Raw genomic sequence first — 23,808 nt, 5'->3', positions numbered from 1 at the left:
GTTTAAAAGATTATGCCAAGAATTCTTTTTTAATACATGTAATTATCCCTTTCTTTGATAATGCTTTAAAAGATCTCAGTAAAAAATGTTGAAATTTACTGAACAACTGCAAGAGAAGAGTAAAACAGACTTTGTAGAAAGAACTGTCAAAAGCTCAAAATACTAACAAAACAATTCAGGAAACAAAATAGTTCAGAAACAAATGTAGAATTTTTGCTCCTTTCAGCTACAGTAGCTGTTATTTTCAGGCTGAGATGTACATTTCAAGCTGGTAGTTACCTGCCTGCATTCTCAAGGCTACTATTTGGCTTTTAATGCCTTGGACCTTGTCAAAAGCATTTGAGCGTGGAGCAGGCAGAGTCCCCATTCGAAGCCTGGGGGACTGTCAGCCAGGCTGCCTCCATCTCACCTCCCCAGGCTTCTTCACTCACTGCCTCTAAGTTCAACATTCCTAGTGATGAAATGCCAAATTTGCTAAATAGCTGTATTATATGACAATTACTGCTCTGTCAGTACTGCATTTACCTCTTGGAAATAAAATTCTATTTTGTAAAAGCAACATTAAGGGATGTATTCTGCTCTTTTCTGGGAATACAACTTTTTTCAGACTCAAGGTTGTTTACATCAACCAGCTTAAGTAAAAAGGCCATCTACTCTCTTTGGTGCATCTCACTTTCCATTCTGTATTTCTTCTGGAACTGAAGTCATTCGCAAGGTCATGCTTTCATTAACTAAGTTAAGTTATCATACCTGTACTTCAGAGGCTGAATGTGCTTATCTCATTTTTATTTCTTAGAGCCCAGCCTGCAAATATTTGCTACTGAACTTGGCTATTACAGAGAGGAACTGTTCCATTGACTTAAAAACGTGACTACATTATTAGGTAGTAAGCTTGGAAGTAACTTTTTACAGCGACCTTAATTTGGATGTATAGCCTTACCATTAATTTTTAAATAGGACTGACTACCGAAATCAACTGATTTTTGCTAAATAGTATCAGAACAGAACAAATAATTCTTTACTTGGAGTTCTCCTGTTTCCTGTAGCTTCTAACTCTTCCCCCTTTTTTCCACATCTTGTGTTAATAGTCCCATAGAAGCCCTCTTATAGGCACATAATACCAGCAGCAGAAGCTGAATATATATTCTTATGAGGTCCCCAGAGCAAGTGTGCTTTGCTTGTGAAAGGAGGAAAATTTTGCCCTTATTTTTTATCTTAGTATCCTGTAAGCCATGCCCTCAAGACTCAGCTACAGGAGAGGGCTGTAATCTCTGCATATGTTCATATCTGCCTTGCTTTCTCAGATGTGGAATCTTTCTTCCCCTTTTTGGTGCTATATTCTTGCACACATAGTGGCCTAAAACCATTCTCCTCAGAGTACTTACTTTTCTGTCTCATACCCTGTTATCCTTGTTATCAGCTTTATATTGTTATGCTAAGGCTTTGTAACAGGTTGAACTGGGCTCCAAAAGCACATGTGATAACTAGGTTGAGGCTTCCATCTGTACAATTTAGGCTAGTGAGCTAAAGTCCAGTGCAGAAGCACCCCTCCCCAGACATATACAAAACTCTTAATTTTCACAGGAATGGACAAGCTTATCCTTGTTTGGTCCTGTGGAGAAGAAACAAATTGTAGAAAACTTGATAAAGTTGGATTATAGGGGACAAATGGCAAGGAAAGATTGTTTCACATTAGCGTTAATCCCTATTAGCATCACATTAACACTGGCAACCTCCAGCTGCTAGATGGGACCCTCTCTACCCTCACAGGCATAGTGGCTTGGGCAGGGCAAGAGTACCGTGGGGCAAGCCCAGCTCCCCCTGCAGCTTCATGCACAGTTTTCCTTCACTCCTGTGGGAGCGGGATTGCGATCTCTAAGCAGCCCAAATTTGGATGAAGAATTTGCATTATGTCACCATAACATGGGATGGTGGGCTAAGCTAAGGCAACATGATCTTTTGGTGACACATCGCTAAGTCAGGAGGTACTCGAGGCCCCTCAAAGCAACACAAAAGCCATGCAATCACGAAAGACGCACATAACAAACGTGTACAAATTCTGTAGCCACATCACATCCATTTTTTCCTTCAGTCCAGTGTTTCAAGAGACAGCAGGTCATCTACAGACCTACAAAAAATGCCCGTTTCTGGATGCTAGTGCTGTACACGGGACCCTCGGCTTTTCTTTAAAATAAACAGAACTTGAGCACATTGGGGTCTGTTCTCCTTAAATATAGAATGGCAACGTACATTTCAGCAGCCGAGAATCACAAGCAATTTCTGCTAGCTCGATGAAGCCTTGCTGGCTTTGGTCCTCAGTGTTTTGCCACTGATGACTTGAAGAGCGTTCTTCAGCTACCTCCCTTGCCAAYACTTTTTTTCACTGCCTCATGGAAGTAACGCACTAGGCAAGCTGCAGCATATATAATTATTGTGAGTGGTGAAAAGGAGCAATTGGATGTGTGGGGTTTCTTTCCAGAAAGCTGGTTTATGCTCTGTAATAAGGTTTGGTGTTATTTTTATCAGGATTAACCTATAAGTTTCATACTTGAAGTTAAGCTCTGATGTCTTTCTGCCTAACATGACTGACTTGGATTTAAATATATGCATATCAGCTTTAAAAGCTTTTAGAGCACTTCTCTGAATAAAATTAGTATTAGCACTCTTCAAGTGCGCAAAATATTCAGGGGAGTAAATCTCGTATGAGGCATGACTCAGGGTCTTGTTTTTTTCCTACCTAGTGCCTAACTCCACTTGCAATGGCTTTGATGATGCCGTTCCAAGGGCTTACAGAACATCACCAGGAAAGCAGATCTGCTTTGTTGCTACTGTTCGTTTGGCAACGCCTCAGTTTTTGAAGGTAAGTGAATATCCTGGATTCCATTCATTTTAGAAGCTCTCAAAACATTTCCAGATTGGGTACAGGCAAAATTCTAAATTTTGTTAATTGAATGGATTACAGATATCACATTTCATGCATAAAAAATCCAGTGAAGAGGATTATCGGTGTGAACGGGATCTGTAGAAACAATATCCTTTCTGTCCTGCCTTGTGCAGGAAATGTAAACCTTACTTGCATTAGGAATTGCAATGTCACTTTAAAATTAGGTTGTTCGTTGCAACTTTCTGTTCTGTCTGCAATGGGACAGGGTACAGATGGCTACCTACACTTTCATTTGGGTTCCTTGATGTCTTTGTGTTGCTAGCCTTCCTCCTCCCAAATCTTGATACTAAAATAGTTGCTTCTGGAAATAAAGATGGACCATTCAACCTTGTGCCTGACACTGCAGTTCTCTAATTAGCAAATGTGAACCATTGCCTCAAATGTCCCGTCCTCAGAGGTTAAGAGATTAAAAAGTCTAATTGAGACAAAGCCTGTATGAAATCACTGCTCCCTTGGCCTGACTCTATTACTGCACAGGGACCTTTCAGGGCAATCTTGACTGATTCATAGCCCTGACAGTCAAGCAGAGTTTTTTTCTGGGTAAGTAAGAACACGTTCCATAAATCTTAACCATAGTAATCATATTAGTAGTCAAGGCCAGAGTTAAGGTTGCTCTGGGATCCTTGTAAATAAATGTCCTTATCTTTGTGCAACTAACATCTCAAAACAAACTTAGTGCTAGGGAGAAAGCAGCTTTTGAACAACCCAGAGAAGGCTTTAGCCGTCAGGAAATTCTGAACATTAATCTCCTAAATTCACCTGGGTGAGTCATTTAACCCATGGTCTTGACTTTCTCCTCTAAAATGAAGTCAAAAACATTTCTCTGACTAGCTAGGTAAGGCAGAATTGGCATTTTGGTGTCACACAGCAATGCCTGCACACTGCACCTGAACAGCTCCTGAACTTTAGGATATTTTCTTGGTCAGCATTGATTTTGCTGTACGCTGGAGGGAAGGAGAGAAGAAATAGAGAGATATGTGAAGCCTTTTGCCACTGTACAGCCAGCAACTTTAATCACTTTTGTGAGTATTAATATATATCAAAGAAACACTTGATGGCAGTGTCACCTCAGCTTTTTCTGTGGTCCTAAGAGGGTTGAAAATATCATTGGCCTGAAAGACTTCTCTCCCAAAGAGTGAGAGCAGAAATAGAGGTAGCAGAGGGACGATGGGAGGGTGTCATGAAGCCCACAGCCCAGCAGGAGACGGCACCAGGGCGAAGGGGTCAGCCTGCTATTGTGGGACAGGGGCAGACCAAAGGCCTCTTACCAGTGAAGATGGGACCCTCCTGCAGGAGTGACAAGGGGGAAATGGTAACCCTGGACAAGGTGCTGGAAACCACAAAATCCTGAGTATTGATGCTGGCTCCTTAGATGACTGGCAAGTCCCAGGCCAGGGTCTCCAGGCTCACATGGCCTCATCCACCAAGTGTCAGAGGGAGGAGGATGAGGCTTACTGGGCGCTCGCTTGAGGGAGAGGTGTCAGGGTGTCCTGTGAACCGTCGGGGAGTGAGAGATGGATGGGAGAGGAGTGATCGACAGCCAGGAGCTTGGAGGAGAGGTGCACAGGGCTAAGAGCAGACCATGGGGCATGCTGGCATGTGCAATGCCGTCCTTCCTCTCCTTCTTACCTCCACCCCAATAATTAATTATTATCAATGGTGTTGTAATCCTCATCCCTCTGCACCAAGGAGTTTCTGCCTCACAAAGAGCCCTGTGTCCTACCTCCTGTAATACATTTACTAATTATCATTATCACAAGCTCAGAGGGCTGTTGTGAGTCTTAAGGGCCAGATTATTCCTGGCTGACATTGGTGTACCAAGGGAGTGACAGCAGGACTAAAGTGAAAGGCAAAGCTGCTCCCTTTGTTTGATGGCACCCACATGCAGTCTCTGTACTTGGGTGCTCAGGGACAGAGCCGGGGCACCCTGGCTGCCCTGGGTTCGGTGCCCTGCTCTCCCCCACAGGCTGCAGCGCTGAAAAACCCATTTACTCTTTCAGTGCATAGTTCCCCCATCCATTAAGTGGGAAAGCCACGAAACCCTTGGCACCCTGAGGAACAGTCATGACTCTGAACTCCTGCAAAAATGTGGGCATTGCTTAATACAATAAATTGCTTTTTGGRATGAGCAGGGGATGTATGAATTTTCTGGTTTATCTTCTTATGCATCATGTATTTATAGCTAACAAAAGCTGCATGAAGCAGGGAGGTGAAGCTGCAACTCTCATTAAGTAGGTTTTCTTTGCATACAGGAGATGTGCATAGTTGAAGAACCTTTGGAGGAATTCACTTCAAGGCACAGTCTAGAATGGAAATTTTTATTCCTGGATCACAGGTTGGTGACAAGAAAAGCACTCTTGATAGTGTTTTGTGCTTGTTTGCTGCTATTTTCATAAGTACAATTCTCTCAAATAGTGTTATGCTTCACATCTAAGTCACATGAAGAGGAGGGCTACCACTAAAATTCCTACAAAAGCTGATGTTTACTATTTTACCTTGCATTTATTTTTATTAGACTCTAAAAACAAAGCCACTCTGTTTCTCAGACAGAATTTTTGATTAGCCTGTTCTTGTTTATTTTAAAAATATCAATGGACCAAAGCCTGTAACACGACAGAAAATGTCTAGTTGTTACACAGCGGTGGAAATCATTCTTTCAAAACCGAGCCACTGATTAAGTGTGCGATTCTCACCGAGTTAGGGAGGGAAAGTCTGTGCTGGCCTGAGGCAACCATGCTGGCAAAGGTACAAGGCAACTGCGTAAGCACTGCACGGTCCAGCTCTGCAGACACCCAGAGAGATATGGCACAAATGAGCTCCCTTCCTACTGCTCTAGTCTCAACAGATGATGGCTTCTTATCACCTGGACACACTTTTTTTCCTGTGCAGGACATGTGGGAACTGTAGCAGAGCCCCTGCCGTAGGAACACACAGGGAACGACCCCCTTAAAGCAGGTTCCTGTGCAAAGATCCTTTAGAAACCGAGCTGCTTTCCACAACTACGTCTTCCCTGAAAAGAGGAGGGTCTCATAGGCCTTGCCCTGGGGAGGAGGAGAGCATCTCAGCAGCCCTCTAGCACCGCTGTGCAGCTGCCGGCCCCAGCTGCAAGGCAAACTCCAGCGGGACAGCAGGGCACCCGGGGGGAGTCAGGATCCAGTCCCCTGGTGGGGGGCTGGACACGTGCAAGTGAGAGCAGGATTTGGGCTTGCGGATATCCGCGGCAACGTGCGGAACTGCTGTTTGCTTCGTGGTTGTACCAATTCGCTTCTATTGTGCCTAAACATAGAGCGCCGCCGATTATAGGATACTTGCCTTTTGAAGTGCTGGGTACTTCTGGCTATGACTATTACCATATAGATGACCTAGAGCTGCTAGCAAGGTGCCATGAACACTGTAAGTATTGCATAGCCCAAGTTGCTGTTACTTAACCGGGACACCTCTTTTCAATAAAATGTCGTTTCAATTAAAATAGGTTTCAACTTGGAAGGTGAGGTTCTGACCTTTGCTACAAGGCTGTATGTCTTGGTGGAGTTACAGCAGACTGCGCACACGGTAGCTGAGCAGTCTGGGCCAGACTTCTTTAGCTGTGAAAAGACCAATTTTACCTTCCGTATGCCCAGAAGTAGTCAGTAAGACTCACTGAATGGATAAGACATGCCAGATTTGACTCCCACTCTGTTAGTAAAAAAATACACAGAATAACTCAAGCAATCCCAGAGGAGATCATGTTTTTAAAATTCTTTCAGATTATTTACCCTAATGTTGTTCACTGTGTATTTAGGATTACCTGTGATTATTTGAATATAGTCTATTAAAATTTAACTGAAAAAATCTTTCTTTAAGTAAAGAAAATGAGACAATTCTTTTCAAATATTTGCTTACAGAACTGATTGGAACATCTCGGTCTTACTATCTCTGTGTGGCCTGAAAATATGCAGACAAAATTAGTTTTTATGTGTTGACTTTAAAATATAAAAAGGTTAAATATGGGCATGTGTGAGAACCCCTTGCAATCACTGGAAAAACAGCAGGGATGAATTTGGTCCATGAGTCTTTAAAACCTTTAGATACATTGCAGCTTACTGCACTCTGAATTCTTGTCAGACTGGGAATTTTCTTTCTGTTCCAAATGATTTTTATCTTAGCACGATTTTATCCCTGTATACTCACTTCTTTCTTCACAGTCACTGAAATCCATCTGCACAGACTATTCATCTTTTCAAGCATTTTTATCCTGTATTTTTCTGATATAGAACTTAAGATGATCACTCTTAGAAATTAACCCCAGTTGCTTAATTAGGTAGTAGGTGATCAGCCCATAAACTAGGGAAAGATTTATGCTTAAGCTGTAGAAGATATTAATGTGTTAGTGTCCAAAGTTAAGGGTAATTGTACTATTCAAGAATTTACTGTTTGAAGTGCTAGAAAAAGATACCTACTGATCTTTATATTTGCTTTATCATTAGAGTCACAGGCCCTCACACTCAAARGGTGTTTAGGCTCCTACCTCCCTTGGAAATCAACAGGAATTAGGACCTGGGCCATAGATATTTTTGTCCCATTTCTTGCATTTCACATCATTTTTCACATTGTGCTACAAGCTGTGTATCTTTTCTGATGACAGTGATGCAGTTTGGCAAGGGGAAGTCTTGTTGCTATCGGTTTTTGACCAAAGGACAACAGTGGATCTGGCTGCAGACCCATTACTACATCACGTACCACCAGTGGAACTCTAAGCCGGAGTTCATTGTGTGCACACACATGGTAGTAAGGTACGGAAAGCCATCACAGTCATAGCAAACAGCAGGGACGTAAAGGACAGTAAGATAAGGGCATTCTAATTATTGCAAGCATTTCTCTTAGAAACATGAATGTGTCTTTTATGTAACAAAAATTAAGTCTGAATTCGGTGAAAAAAGTAACTTTATTATAGAAAAATGAGCAGACTAAGCCTTATTCCATGCTAAGCTTCACTTATTAACCATTAGTTTAGAGACAGATTAACTGCTGCATTTTTCCATTTTGTGTAAAAACAGGGAATAAACAGATGCGCTGACTGTTCAGTTCCTGAAATTCTTACGCTGCAGTTTAAAAGAGATGTATGGAAGCTTTCTAATGAAGTTCTAACATGATCTTGAGATGTGAATTTGACCTCAGCTCTTTAATATATCTCTTAACTCCACAAATATAGGAACTGAGCAGAAACTGAAAATTAAAACGTGGTATCTCAAATTTTGTGCAGTAGCATATGACTTCAGTGATTTTCAGTTGTTCATTTAACCCGTAAAATGTTATAGTAATTTGTGCCTTTATTTGCTTAAAGCATATTTTATGAAATATAGCCATATAATGTTGAAACATAGAATTATATTTTACAATCAGTTATGCAGATGTTCGGGTGGAGAGGAGACAAGAGATGGGCTTGGAAGAAGTGTCCCCAGAGGTTGTGTCCTCAGCCCTAAAGGTACAAGACAAGTTTTTTTGTGAATATATGCAGCAATCACAATCTGTTCCTATGACAACATCATCAAAGACTTCAGCATTGTCTTTGTGGGAGGATTCCTTCAACCTCAGAATTCATTGCTCACTTGAATAATTTTCAAATAAATTGGATAAGTTCATGAAAGGATAAACCTGGAGAACAGTAACTGCCATGAAATATGTGGAACATGGGCAGGGGCAATGTGAGCTATCTCCGTGTTCCTCCAACAAAGTACTACAGTTTTGAGATTCATTTGGACATGTTCTGGCAATCCTTTCTTGACAATATGTGGCCTGCTGAGGGAAGGGAACGCAAACTCCTCCTCAATGCATCGCTGAGTGTCTCTCACAGGTTGTAGTGACTGTCACATCCAACTGAATGCAAAAGATTCAGCAGAACATTTCAAAGCACAAAATGACCATGGCAGTAGCTTGCTACTTCTTTCCACCTCAGTAAAAGCGCATTGGAAAATGAATCAGTAAAATGCTATTTGTAAAGGACATCGACATTTGGGCCTAGGTTTTCTGCTAGCCTACTGGGGAATAGCTCTTCTCAAGTCATTTCAGGCTAGCCAAAGAAGTGGGTCTGCAAGAATTACCATATGCATGACAAAATGTTTTTACTCTGACAGATGTTTTAGTTATTCCTTTTTTGTTTTGTTTTGTTTTGTTTTGTTTTGTTTTGTTTTGTTTTAGGACAGTGGCCCTAGCTTGGATCCCGAGCAGCACTTTAATGCACTCGATATTGGTGCCTCAATCCTCAGTGCTAGTCGGACACCCTCAGTGTCATCCAGGAGCTCACCAAAATCCTCTCACACACCGAAGTCAGACCCTGCATGTGAGTGGCATTTCTGGTTACTGTATTATTCTAAATTTAGCCAAGTTACAGAATGTGTGTCTCTATACCACAGCTGCTAATTTAACAGTTATTTATGAGATATCAATAATATGTGTTTGTCACTCACAATGAAGTGCATAATCTGAAATTATAACATACATGAGGGAAGGTTCTAGTGCAACCATCCATACACTGGGAAACGGGTAGTGGGACTAGCCATGACACCTGCTGTTTAGATTTACTATGAAAATGAAGACTTTTGTCTTCAGATTTGAGGGTCTCAGGACAAGCAGTGTGAGGCCCATCCTGACTTACACAAGCAGTAACAGCCTGTGGGTGATATTCTTTTGGCCAGGACTCAGGATGCTCCAGCCATGACTTGGGCACACCTTATGCACTCTTTCTGCTCTCTGGTCTGGAAGAAAAGCTGATGAGCTAACTTCATATAAAGAGAGTTCCAGCTGTTTTAGAACCAATGTTGGGTCCCTTTGCTCTGTTCATTGGAGCACAGACTCATAATCTGTCTCACTGACTTTCATCTTTGCCCAGATCTTCCTTCTCAGTTTGATTTTACTGCAGTTGAAGTCAACAGGAAGAGCCTTGACTCCAGCTGGAATTTAGCCAGACCACACATCACTTTTAGACATGTCTCATTCCAACTCTGACTTAAAATGATCATGATTTTTCAGTTTGTGAGAACTCACTGATACTTTTCTTACAGCTACACCGACAAAGCTGATTGCAGAGCCTAACACTCCCTTGCAAAGAACTCCTAGCACGCAGCAGGATTTGTCTGTGCATAGACTCAGTCAGCCTACTGCTCTTCAGGTAACTTTACACACGGTCATAGAAATAGGCTGAAGGTTTGAAGCATATGCCACATATGCAGCTTAGCAAGTAAAAAAGACTTACGCAAAGGCCATGGCATTAGAAGAAATCTAAAATTTAAAGGAGCCAAATTTATAAATTAAGTTTTGTTTTGTTTTGTTTTTAACCTAGGTTTCTTTGCCTTCTCAGCCTTCGTGTGAGCTTCTCCCACAGCAGTTGCTGCCACAAGCAACTTTGCCAAATCAGCCTGCACCTCTGGCACAGGTTAGTTGGGGGCTTGGAAATGGAATAGGTCACTTATCTATCCCCTGATATTTTCTCCCATCATCTACTGAATAAATTGACAGAGTCCAGGGTTTTTAGGATACTTCTATAGTAGTTAAAACCCCCAAATCCACCAGCTCTCAACTCTTAAAATATTGTGGGAGTGTCATCTGAATGACTACTTGTGTGTTTAAACATATATTTATATACAGACACTCACAGCAGAAGCACAGGTGCATGTATATCCAGGTACACACCCACATCTCTGTCATAGGAGGACAAAAAGCAACAAGATGGAAAAACAGGTTTCAACCCTGCCTCTTCAGAATCAAGGTCCTGATGAGAATTAAAAAACAAAAACAAAAACAGACGATTAATCCTCCTAAAAACCCTTGTTTGGCTGTGCCGATGCAGAACTAACCTGCAGTAAGGGACACATTTTAAAGGTTAACAAGACCCATTTTGAGAGATCGCCGGTAACAACGAGGATGCTGCTAGAGGCTAAATCCTCCTCTGAAGTCTATTAACCCACATCTCAAAAGCAGGTGATGGCCCAAAAACCCAATCCCTGTGTTTCACTGGCAGTGGATTTCAAAGGAGCAAATTTGAGTAGCGTGTTCCCATTGCACTGTTTCTGGCCTGTGACCATGCTGTGATGATATCCTGCCACCCTATAATTTGGGAAGTGACTGAGGCCTGGACCTTGGTGGCTTCTACCACTTGTACCCTGTACTTCCTCGCAGGATCCCAGAGTTTCTTCCTGTAGTATATAAAACATATAAAGTCTGGAGGATCCCAGCTTTAAAATAACAAATTCTCATTTATCTTTTATGTTTAACATTCTTTTCACGACTCCACACCAGCCTGCAATGAAGAAACAGAGTATCAATTACCTGCTCTGAGCATTCACTTTCTTTTGCAGATATTTTTCTCTGCTATTCATTAATGCATTTCAAAACATCAATTAGTTTATTTATATAAACCTGTGCATGTTTTGCTTGACTCTTTTCTACTCCCCTTTCTTCCCTATCAAAACTCATTCAGGAGAGATGCTTTTTGGTTGTTTACTGAAAGCCCAGTTTAACAGGCTTACTGACATTCCTGTTCCATTGCTTCTCAGCCAAATCAGAGTATTCTTCAGTGGCACAGCCAGCAGTTCTGTCTCTTTGGACTGGCTAAATTTGGGGAAAATGAACAGGGCTGAACTGAGTCTGTCTAAATAAGCAGTCCTCTGGTGATCACCTGTTTGAGTGGCAGCAAGGCTCAGTCAATCACAGCAGTGCCCCTAGAGAAGCTCATGCAGACACTTCTCTTATTGCGAAGCATGAAAATAGCACCGCAGGATCAGCTCAGGTTGCTGCGGCTCGCACTTCATACAAGACACTCCTGGAAAAGGTAGTAACTCTCCACAGATTTGGGTGATTTTTCATAAACTATTAATTTCTTTCTGTACTTGCCACCTGAAAATAATAAACATGCCAGCCTACAGCAACATAATCCATTATTTAGCAAGACAAGAAAAAGATTCATCCTATGTGCCTACAGCACTAAGTGAATGAGTGATGAAATCCAGGTATAGTATAGAAATCCAGGCATACTTTCCACAGTTACAGTTCCTCAATTTGCTAGTTGATCATTTCTCAGAAGTTTAGCAGCAGAACAAGAGCTCATTATTTTTAGAACTATGATATCTACTCCTCTACCACAAATATGCCAGAGTCACTACTGAATTATTCCCGTATCATTTTACCATGTCACTATTTCAAAGAAAGTTGCACCTCTGCTACAGGCCACAAAACTTACGGCACTAGATTGCCTTTTCCCCTACATACAAATGCAGTTTAGACCAAAGATCCTTTTGTGCTGACAAAATCATGCCACGGACCCCAATGGAAATGGTGCTCAGGCAAGTCAGTCGCTTTGCTGTAGACCTAGAAGCAACAGTTTCAGAAGCTGCTATCCGCCAGCTTTTTGCTGCTCACCCTGGACTGAAGTTTAGCGGTGGAAGCTGCTAAAACGAAGTTTTCTGAGTGTGTGCGTGCAGGGCCAAGGCACTTTTCCGGGAGTCCTTGCAAGGGCTTGTCTGTGGGAGCCTGAACGTCCAGCCAAGGGGTAGCAGCGAGGGAAGGACATTTCAAGCAGCCACAAGTGCATCTGCAGCCAACAGCTAGCTCTTGCCTCAGGCGCCATCTGCTTGAACTTTGATTAGTTTATTTCAAGCAAATGCTGTCTTGTCTTTGTCGCCACCTAAATACAGTTTTAGATTCCGACTTGCCGATTTGCCTGAATAAGCCCTAAAGCACAGTGCTAGGTGCCACTTGAATGTAAGTGGTTTACTTCAAACCAAGCGCTCCCCATTCAAATATCTGTTTGTTTGTCTTGCTCATTGTAATAAATTAAATCTCCTGCAACACAGCGGGTGTTGATGACTAAAAATCAGTACTAATACTTCTGTTTGGGAATGAACAGGCATCATTCAGAAGGCAGGAGGAATGAACAAGTTGTTCAGTGAGCAGCAAAACTAACGAAACCTGGTTTCCTAGGGATTGCGCCTTGCGGCTGGACTTCCAGTGCCCTGCAAGGCTGGCGCGTGGTCCCAGCCTCTCTGTCAGGAGGGGGACTAAGGGGTCCCGCAGCTACGGCTGAGGCTACTAGCGGCTTTGCTCAGCTGCAGCTTTCATGAAAATTATAGCAACTTGAGGCTTTCGAGACTCTCGTGACTCCATTGCATGTCTCGAGTTTTGGCCAACAGGATTGGAAGTTGGAAGGCAGGAGGAAATTAAAGCCTCATTTCTTTAGGAAACCATGCTAAAAGATAAATAGGGTCTCTTTCCTTTACCCAGCTACCTGTTTTCGTGACACTTATGGGAACATAATGTCATTGAGGTTTCTGTCTTTTTGTTCAACACGTTTGCAGTGGGCCAGGGGGCTCAAACGTGGCTGGGGCGCACCGTGGCAGCCGCACAGGCCGCAGCTCCCCTGCCCTCGCTTGGCAGCCTGGGGCCGCCCGCACAGCGGGCAAGAGCTGCGCACCCGCCGAGGGCACCGTGACCCCCACGACCCGAGGTGCCCGTGCTGGCGGGGGCGAATCGCACCCCAGAAGCGCCCTTCCCTCTCCAGGGGCCGCACAGCGAGGCTGCACGGCGTGCACTCCCACCCGGGCGAGAACACCTGCCCGCGCCATCGCAAAAGCCTCCCTTTTCTTTAAGAAACCAGACTAAAATTATCACTATTTGCATGTGTATGTGTGTGCGAGTTACCAAACCTTGATCAAACTGGGGGTGTTCTGCAATTACAGATATCCCACAGGTTTTGTCTTGCATGTTGGGCTGTATCTGGAAAGCTGCTACACATGTAACATTCCCTTTTCTGAGGACCAGAGGAAGTTTGTAAATAGCTAAGTGAGATGAATAGCAACTTTATCTGATGCTAAGGATAGAGTTAAAGCTGTGTAGTGTTTTCTGTGCAACAATTTGAGTTAAATGCTTTATTACACAATTACAGATTTCTTCCCTAATTAGTTGAGCAGTTAACGATCTTGAGATAAATACTCCCTGGTGCAGGTCAACTGCTGTTAGTGTCTCACTATACGGGGAAACAATGGAGGCTTCTTATCAGACAGGTCATTGCTAGAGTTGCCACCTAATTTTGGATTTGGAATGGGAAAGGGAAAAAAGAAAAGGAGAAAACTTCTTGTCTTCTTCCTTAATGGCTCTCATTCTAGTAGGCCAGCTAATTGTTGTTGTTGTTAAGTAAGTTGTTAACACAAAAAAGCACATGAGGAAGAAGATAAAAAGAAAATACTAGAAATGTACATCAAATATGAGAATGGAATAATAATTTAAAATCAAAAGCAATATTTTTTGTGTGCAGCTCTGCAAATCAAATTCAAATCTAAAACTAATGCTTGGACATAGAGATTGCTTCTTATTAAAGTATGAAATGGGTATAAAATTATTTCTTCTACAATTCTTTATATTTCTTATTTGAAGAAAATCAGGTTCCTTTCCCCAAGTGTCTTAAAGGAGTTCACACACCTGGACTGTTTCAAAGATAAATTTACCATTGGCAGGCCAGGTAGTTAAAATGAAACTTTTGCCTAAAACTGGTTTTTCTTCCTTTTTGATAAAGACCTTTTTAAAGAGTTAAGCGAAATCCTTAGCAACAGAATTAATAGAGARAGAACAAGGTTCCAACATTTAGCTTTTAAAAAGTCCTGTACAGGCCCATGTTAAAGCAGGAATTAGCTGTGTCTCATCTAATCAAGCCTTTGCTCCATGGCGCAATTCCACTGCTAAAATCAGGGTGYGCAGGAGTCTGCGGAAACTCTGGGCCAGACTGAAACAAGGAGACTTGCACGCCCCTTGCAGTCACCTATCTTTGTTCCCAAACACCAGAGGTTTCCACCCGTCCATTAGCCAAGTTAATACTTTATACATGGAATAAAAGAAGCGGTAGCACTAGCTCTGACTTCTCCCCTTTAACACCAATCAGAAATAACACAAACTTCCCCTCAGGAGGTTTGACACCATTTTTCCGCCCCGGGAGAGGCCTGGGTTGCAGACGCCGGTGCTGTTGTTTAAAGGCAAGAGCAGCGCAGGCAGCAGCGCCCGAGGCAAAGCGCGCGCTAACCCCCGGGGCGGCTCACGCGAGCTGCTGCGACAGCGCTCGCAGGCGCCTCTGGCATCGGAGCGGGCTCCCCGGGCCTCTCCCAGCAAGTGAGCGTGCCACCTCAGCCGTCCTCCAGCTGCGATCCAGGCTGGCAAACAGACTCCCCTCGGCCTTGCCGAAGGAGGAAACTGCAGGCAACCGCTCTGAGCAGCGACCTCCTGGACGCCACCCTCCACCTGCGTAAATATATATCTCAAAAAAACCCTCTGAAGTTCTCTTCCCTTCTCACCTGAAGGGCATTTGCACAGAGGTTTCAGMTGTTTGCTGGAGGGAATGTGACGGCACTTTCACCCATGTAGCTGTTTCACAGCAAAGCAGTTAGCTGAGACAGATCTGACCTGTCGCATTTAGATTTCTCCAAGTGCCCTGAAATTCATTAAACTGTACAATGTCGCTAGCACCAGAGCACTCCCTAATTCCCCCCTTGTCACCTTTTTTGGTTTCCTATTTTGAAAAAGTGAAAGCCAGAAATAGTGTAAGCAAGTGCAATCCCATTAAGCAGGAAGGCTCCAGCAACTTGCAACATTTTTGCSTGCTCGCAAAGGGCCACTAAAAAAGCCCCAGGAACAACACACCATTTTCAAGTCACTGCAAGATTTTTTATTTTTCACCTGGACTCTCATAGCACTGCATGTTTTCAGAGAGATGTGGGATAGCCCGATTATGGAAAAGCTTTCAGATTTTTCAAAGAGTTGCGCTGTAGGATTTTTTCCAAAGTGTGGTTTTTACTTTTAGAATGGAAACTCATGCAAAGCAGCTACTCCAAAGCCAATTAAAGTAATAATTAACATTGGTGAACTTTAAATCATACCCTAAAACACCAACTGAAACTAGGAATTTATTACCATGTTAGTCTCCTCGGTGCTTATTGGATGATTCCCTTTTGTGCTAGGCATTGCTGCTATTGGATGTTTCACTTTCTTCTTCACCCCCATTAGTGATCTCCATTTTATATAATTATTTAGAATAGCTGTTTTGCTACTGAGCTTCACCATTCATTTTATGTCATGCATAAAAATAACTTAACAAGTATTTCTTGTAGTTTGACTACTACTCAGCTGTAGAAATCTAGAAAATATTCACTGTGGTCAACCATTGCATGACAATATAATAAGTAATCAGCAGAATAAATCATTGCAGGACTGTTATTTCTGTGTAGGAAACGGGAAGTGTTAGTAAAACTCTTTGGAATATGAGGTTATGTCATGCTAAGGGCTCCAAACCACAGGTTAGTAATAATAATGCACTCCTTTGTCATCTAATTAATATGTGCTTGATAATGTTTTAAAGTAGCATATTCTCAAAAATAGTCACTGTCATGATTCACTAAAAGAACAGGGTCAGTTGTGAGCAGATCACTATAACTGAGGCAATTTAATATATGCATGTAAAATTGAAAATAGAACAGATTTATCTCTGCCTAGATGTTAGTATAAAAGTATTATACAGACATACTTTGTTCATTTGACTGTTTTACAGTCAAGAGACCAATAACTTCTTATATATTAACATAGTATTGAGGTCTGTCCCTATCATAATGACTGATTTTTTTTTTCCTTTTTTTTAAGTTCTCAGCACAGTTTAGCATGTTCCAGACCATCAAGGACCAGCTCGAACAAAGAACCCGGATCCTCCAGGCCAACATTCGATGGCAGCAAGAGGAACTCCAGAAAATACAGGAGCAGCTCTGCTTGGTCCAGGACTCCAGTGTACAGGTGAGGTGGTGCTGGAAGGGGCAGAGTGAAGCATCTTCTCACCTGGCATTTAATAGAGTTGGTAACTTCAATTTAGCTGCAGAGTCCATGAAATCTGGACATGAGAAAGCTAACTCATCTGAATGAGGATTTTGCCCTCTGCTAGTCTCCTGAGTAACCTACACTGAGAAAGATTGAGAGGCCTCTGGAAGAAGAAGAGGAAGAAATATCTCAACCATGGTGGGAAGAAATTAGGTTGTTCACAGTAGTACTTCAGTACTTCATCTACTGAGTCTTCAGACTGAGCAGCGATAATAACAAAGTGTTCAAGTTCAGACTCGGCAATGATCATGTCTCTCTAGTTCATTAGCTTCAGTGCTCGCTTCAAACGTGAATTACCAGTCCTCACTGTCACATCTATCCAGCTCTTCCTTGGCCAGCAGCCCTGTGCTTCTCCTGCCCACCCTCCCTCAGGCTCTCCCCAAGGGCTTGTCTCTTCCACTCGCTCCCTGCTTCCTGACCCAGCCCCAGCTTGGATACAGAGCACAAGAGATGACTTTCCTTGTCATATTATGAAAACAAAACAAAAAAAACCCCACCTCTGCTAGTGTTGATTTGTGTACACCTGGAAGGCCAACACTCCTGTCTGAGTTTGTCCTTCCCTGGACCAGCTTAAGCCATTAGGGTCAAGCTGACTGAAGCTGCTATTCCTGTGTCTTTGGTACACCTCCTCCACTGAGCTAGAATTCACTAAGTACAATATCTGCTTTGTACTACCCTTTATGCCTGCTGCACCTTGTAAATAATAGCAAATGCAGTTTGGTACATCTCAAGTTTCATTTAATGACAAATGGAGAAATCATCCAGTTTTATGGAAGTTTTCTAAAAGCGGACTGATTACTGCTATGTTCCTGTAATTTAACTAGGAATATCAAATTAAATGACCCTTGCTAGAAATGCTGCATTGGGGACCCACTGTGAGTATTGTACTATCCAGATTTTTTAGAAGGCAAGCTCTGTCACGGAAATGAACGTCCCACAGAACATTTTAAGCACAGTATAAAAACCTAGGACTCGCTGAAGTTAGTGGGGATTTTGCTCCTGACTTCCACAGAAATAGAATCTCACCTATAATCAGCATCTGTGAAATGCAGCTCACATATTAAAACAATTCGGGATTGTAGGCTTAGCTAATTAAGGTATCTGTGAACCCAAATTAGAAATTTTGCCACCTGAGTTGCTGCATATGCACTGCTAATAATATGACACAGCAATGATGGGTCCCAAAACCAGGACTCTCTGTTCCTGGTATCATATAAACATATAGGTAGACCAGGTTTAACATCAGTGTGTTTCTTCCATTGGTTCTGCATTGACTTTGATTAACGGGAAAGGAAATTCTCTTTGCAATTAACTGGCCTTTCAGTTCAGAATCATGTCATATGTCTGAAAGCTATTATTGTTATTACAAATATCAAGAGACATGATATTCTCACTTGCCCTCTTTTTAATTGGGCAAAAAACATTGCTCTCTCCTGGTGACATCTTCAATATTCATATTCACTGATCCCGTTTTTTTGCATAATTCAGACAAAAGTGGAAGATCAGAGCACCTTCTTATATGCAGGGAACGGATTTTACTTTTACTTAGCTGTCTTCCATATGTACTATGGTGCATTTAATAACCCAAAGACTGTGGGACAGATTCTCCTCTATGCTCCTGGGAGCTCAAGCAGAGAGAAGGAGAGGCCCAGGGTGGGTGGTTCTGTACCACTCAGCCCCTCCAGGTTTGTAGCTCTGAGTTACAGCATTCGTGCAATTCTGTCTCCCCCATGAAGAACGTGCCAGGTTGGACCCAGGGGAATATTTTTTCAAAACCCTACAAGTTGCCTGATGTTAGCACTGACCATATTGCAGCTCATTATGGATGCAGAACAGAGGGGAACTGGAGGGTGGCTTGGAAATGCAGGGGCTGCTGTATCTGCCTGGAGGGGCACAGCTGGACTGGGAGGGCCAGCATTTGTAGTCTGAGTGCCTTTTGGTCTCTTCCGAACAACTAGACAAAGCAGTGAGATTTGAGTGGTCACACTGACTTATGACCAGGACCTTCTTCTTCTCCAACTTTCTCTAGATTAAAAAAAGAAATTACTGTGCTGTTAAAGGGATAAAGCGAGATGAGGAATTAGGTTTGTCTTATGCAAACCATCAGGAGCAATTTAAAATAAAGCCTCATATTTTTGCATACTGCACTCTTGTTACTCACAAGCAGTCAGGAGTAAACCATTAAATCAGAAATCAAACCATGTGCTTTGCCATACAGCTTTCATCATTCACGGAGCCCGATGTCTGAAGACTTTGGCCTGCATCTCTTATCAAACCCACAAAACATAGTACCAAAGAGAGGAGCATTACCATCAAGCATATTTCTGATCTCTTTAATATTCCACATGGAGAACGTGACTATGAGAGCTGGAAGCATGGGGGAGTGCCACAGGCTCTCTGAAAAGGGAGGCCTTTTCTCCAGTTTTCCCTCATTAGCTGTTTTATTAGCGTCCCTTCCACACTGATTCACTCCTTTCCACACAGAAGGGTACAGGTAGCTCTGTGGAGAATGGAGCCTGATTTCCATTTCCTTCAGGAGTCCGCCAAGAAATGCTTTCCCAGCTGGACAGATGTTGAGCACAATAGTTGGCATTAGTAACCATTTCCACGCACCTTGTGTGATGAAAGATGAAACTAGCAGGAGGGTTGTGGGCCTTGAACAAAAGTTTTCAAAAACCCATTAAATGCCTGTTACTGCTTTTCCTGAGAAATGAAAGTATTAGGGACAGGAGCAGCAAGTGAAACCTCAGAAGTCTGAAGGCTGCTGTGTCTATTCCAGATTTAAGCAGTCTAACTAATGAATCGTGGACGGAGAGGAAGGCAGAAGGGCTGAGCCTGACCAGCTTGCAAGAACTACAAATGAGACCATCTGTAGCCACCCATAATTTGCAAACCAGTCTCCCTTGGAAGTCTGTGAATCTCAGAGTGCCAGTACTGTACTTTTCATCTTTACATATTTTACAGAAAGGAAGAGTCTTGATATCTGTATGATGAGCCTGAAGGTTATAAGCCCAGTTATCCAAAGAATAGGTAGAGTCAAACAGCCACTCTTCTCTCAACGTCTTGCCAACACGATCCATGTATTAGCTGCAGGGACGTTTATCTGGGAAAGAGGGGGCAGCAGTGTCAGTGTGTCCCTTCTCTCTCTCTCACTGCTTTGCCGAGTATGTTAACAAGCTGGCCAATTAAAAAGTATTTTTAAGATGCTTCACTGACCTGGCAGTACACAAAATCAGCCATGAGACATGTCATTATCCACAGTGCAGTTACGGGGCTGCTAATTTATCTCCTTGATTTGCTCAGACTGAGAAAGGTTTGTTTCTTATGGGGTTTCTGTTGTTGTTTAAAGCTATAGTATTTCAGCATTGCAGATGAATTCAGGCAGGACTACCACAGGAGATATTTTATGAAGAAACACTCGTAAGTGTTGTACAAATGAAGTATGTTCTTGCTTTTTATGCTTAACTAGCAGGTAGAAATTCCACTCCTCCAATCCTCTCTCAGGTTGACCCCTGTTTTGATGAGGCATCTTGAGTCTTCCTGTTCTGTGGGGACACAGGCTAAATGGCACCATTGCTTCTTGTCCTGGGCTTGTTTTTCCAGGGCATTTATGTTCTGATGGTAATAATGTTGCTTTGGCCATTATTAGGCAACAGAGAGTGTCTCTAGGTCTGCCTCTCGGGCTATGAACACATTAAAAAAGAAAGCTTTTTTACTGTGAACTTGGTTGTAATTTATAGGTTGTTAGCTGCCAACTGTTAATTGTGCACATTCCTATCCAGTGGCACACTCTGATAATTGCGAAGCAGGCTCCTCTGCTTTCTTTGAAGGATAAACTACTTTGCCTTCATCTCAAAGTAAAGCATGCACACAGGCAGTTCCCTGCAGAGTAAGTAATTTGCTATAAATTCACACCCTGCCTAACATTTGCATTGATAGGTGTTGAATTTGCATTGGATGAACTTAGTATTTCTCAGCACTGTGCACCACGTACAGGGAGGACGCTTACGCTACTGCTTTTAAAGGTCTTAATTTGTGGTGATCTTGCCAGTAACAGTGGGTTCACTTTCCACATCACATTTTTGAAACACACCACTTGCTTTACCTGTTCTGAATTTTATATCAAACAAGTGGCCACCAGTTCCATTGCTGGAGCTAACCAAATAAGTTCATTTACTAGGCATGTTCAAAGCTCAGCTTCTAAGTAGAGAAAATAAACAAGAAAATGAATTTTCATAATTTCTGTCTTTGATTTATTCATAATAAGACCTATTTACTTGGCAGAAGTTGCAAGACCATCTGTCTTTCTGATAYGTAATGGCTCCAAACTCAGTGAGCAATGTTTTTGAAAGAAAACACTCGGAGCTAGTTTCAGACCTGCTGTGAGCAGCAACAACTCTGTTACTTGACCCATTTATTTATATCAGACATCTTTGAGATGTTGTTAAGCYTACAGCACCTGAAACAAGGCGTTGCTTTAGGACCATTAACATTTTCATTAATTGCCCTTCTCTCTCAACTGATTAATGTAAGCTTTGTCTGTACCTTTTTTCTGAGTAAAACTTGGCATACAGAAATGCATTGAAAATTTAACATTTTTAAATATAAACTGTGTTTTAAAAGCTAGATAAATACGTACAAATTTGATGGATCAACCCATACTTAGGCAACTGAACAGCAATTGTGTCAGGTCTTTGGAGAAAGGTATGTTTTTTTCCCAAAAGAAATTGCAGGGGACATGATAGTTTAGGGAATTGTTAATATAGCAATAAGCTGCAGAAAGGTGTACTAATTACTGGGCGTACCTCAGATGTACTGCTGGGTATGAGACTGATGGATGCATAATGAAGAGAGTAATTGTGATTCTGATTTCATTTAAACCACAAGTAGTTCCACTTAAATTAATGGTGTTGCACATGGGTAGTAGTGGTGGGGAATCAGAATAAGACCCAGGAATGCCTTCAACTACCAGGGAAGTGTAGCTTCCTACAGTCCTTGGCAGCAAGAGAATATCCRACTAGGTTTGATGCATTGCAAGGAGAGCTTGTAGCATAAATAATTTATAAAAAGATGCCTTTGTATGGCTATAAAAAAAACAAATAGCCCAGAGAAAAAGAAAAAAAAATCCAAAGCCCTATAACTTATATAAAGAAGAAACTTATAAAGAAGAAAGCCTCATTTTGCAACGCAAAACAGTGTGTCGCTTGCAGAAATAGTAGCAGAGGGGTTCTTAGTTCTTCTGCAGAAGCCAAACGCATGGAAGACCAGCAGGTGACAGTTACCTGACTGGAAATCACACAAATGACAGTGACTGCCTGTTTATGTGTCTCCTCAATGATAAGGACACCACCATGCAGCATGGACAACTCAGGCCTGCCTGTGACCTCATTAAAAAGATTCAACAGCCCAACTGCATTTATGGCGTTGAATTTTCAGAGGCAAACTCAAAAGTGGCCTTGGCTGAAAGGCAGGCTGATTTTGCTGAAGGGAGAAATGAAATGATTGAAAAGACAGGGAATGACTCTGTTCTCTCTGGAGACAGTGCCCCAGAACACCATGACTGTACAGTGAACCGCTGTTACAAGGACTGCACCTCCCCCACGGAGAGAGGACTCCTACCTTCAGGATGCATTTCATGAGTAATTAATACACTTTCAGAAGAAGAAAGAAAGAAAGAAGAGACAGCAGAACTGTTAATGTAGGAACAATATATGATTTCCAATTAACAGTAAATTTATAGTTAATTCAGAACTGTGATAACTTTATTTTAGAACATATCTTTGGATTTAACTCTGTCACCATCATTATCTCTATCTAGATAGCTAGGAGACGTGAATAAAACCTTTTCCTTTCTTTTCCAGATGTTTTTACAGCAGCCAACAGTGTCCTTGAGCTTTAGCAATATTCAACAGCCAGAGCCACAACAGCTACAGCAGAGGCCAGGCGTCATTTCTCAGCAGCAGCTTGTTCCCAGTCCTCAACTTCAAGGGCAAATTGCATCTTCACAAACAACGAACCAGCAAGCATTGAGAGAAGCCAGTGTGATATCAAGCCAGGTAATGATTTTTTTTGAACAGAGAAACGTTTGTATGGAAAGAAGACACTGAGCTGTTATTAAACAAGCAAGTAAAATCGTGTCAGTCCCATAAGTAAGGGTGTCTTTGCCTTTCCTTCCCTATTCCCTATATAAAGGGACCCTATATAAAGGGTCTGTCTACAGCGTTTACTTTCACTTAAATCCCTTTTATAAGATCCCAGCCAGCAGTGTTACTGGAGCAGCTGCTTCAGCTTTAAAACTGAGCAGGGGGAGCATGCAAAAGGTGTGGATGACCTATTTTTCTTCAGTTGGTCATGCAAGAAATCTGACTGACCACACTGTAAACCAGCAATATGGGTGTCAGCAGCGTGACCTCTCAGAATAAGCTTTAACCCTGCTCTTAAGGGTAGCTCACTCTCTGCAGCCAAACCAGTTCTTGACCAGAGGCCACTGACACAGCTAAACCTGCTGCAATGCGGTGGCACATTGGTGGACTACACAGAAATTGGCCTGAGACTCCCAAGTGGTGAGTGTAACAGACTCCCGTGCAGAGAAATAAATCTCACCTCCAGTTATTGATAAGTGAGACCTGTGAAAGCTCGGAGTAGTTTGGCACAGGCTTTTTTTTCTTATTGCAGATCTCCCAGCACTTCCAGCGTTCGCTCTTCCTGCGGTACCTTCCTTCCCAGAACACCTAGCTCCTATTCCTGTTATCAGAGTGTGCAGCGAGCACAGTCGCGCCATCATCTGCAGACCCCTCAGCTGCAACTTTTAACCTCCTACGTACCTGTAGGATAATGGCGCTATTAAAATAAAATGCGGATCTGTTTTATAAATAGCAAATAATAATAATAACAATAATTTCTTTAACGAGGTTTATTCCCCCCGCTGGGATTTTTGCAGGGCCCCAAGGCGGCGAGGAGCGCGGAGCCGGCGCCGGGCGGCGGCC

The 23,808-nt window shown here is 42.4% G+C and overlaps 1 protein-coding gene across 1 annotated transcript in view; it reads left to right on the top strand.

Annotated features, from left to right (window-relative positions):
• The window catches only part of NPAS2 (neuronal PAS domain protein 2), a 51,986-nt gene that overhangs the window by 24,286 nt on the left and 3,892 nt on the right, over positions 1-23,808 (top strand). The window contains exons 7-16 of the mRNA XM_026066375.1: positions 2,742-2,860; positions 5,197-5,279; positions 6,231-6,337; positions 7,569-7,716; positions 8,327-8,408; positions 9,122-9,263; positions 9,985-10,091; positions 10,263-10,355; positions 16,595-16,741; positions 22,684-22,878. Of these exons, the coding sequence (XP_025922160.1) occupies positions 2,742-2,860; positions 5,197-5,279; positions 6,231-6,337; positions 7,569-7,716; positions 8,327-8,408; positions 9,122-9,263; positions 9,985-10,091; positions 10,263-10,355; positions 16,595-16,741; positions 22,684-22,878 (1,223 nt within the window). The remainder of the gene's footprint in view (positions 1-2,741; positions 2,861-5,196; positions 5,280-6,230; positions 6,338-7,568; positions 7,717-8,326; positions 8,409-9,121; positions 9,264-9,984; positions 10,092-10,262; positions 10,356-16,594; positions 16,742-22,683; positions 22,879-23,808) is intronic.

This window comes from Apteryx rowi, unplaced genomic scaffold (genome assembly GCF_003343035.1).
Source record: "Apteryx rowi isolate R43461 unplaced genomic scaffold, aptRow1 scaffold_103, whole genome shotgun sequence".
NCBI lineage: Eukaryota > Metazoa > Chordata > Aves > Apterygiformes > Apterygidae > Apteryx > Apteryx rowi.
Note: the sequence above shows the minus strand (reverse complement) of the source record. Positions and strands in the feature narration are given on the sequence as shown.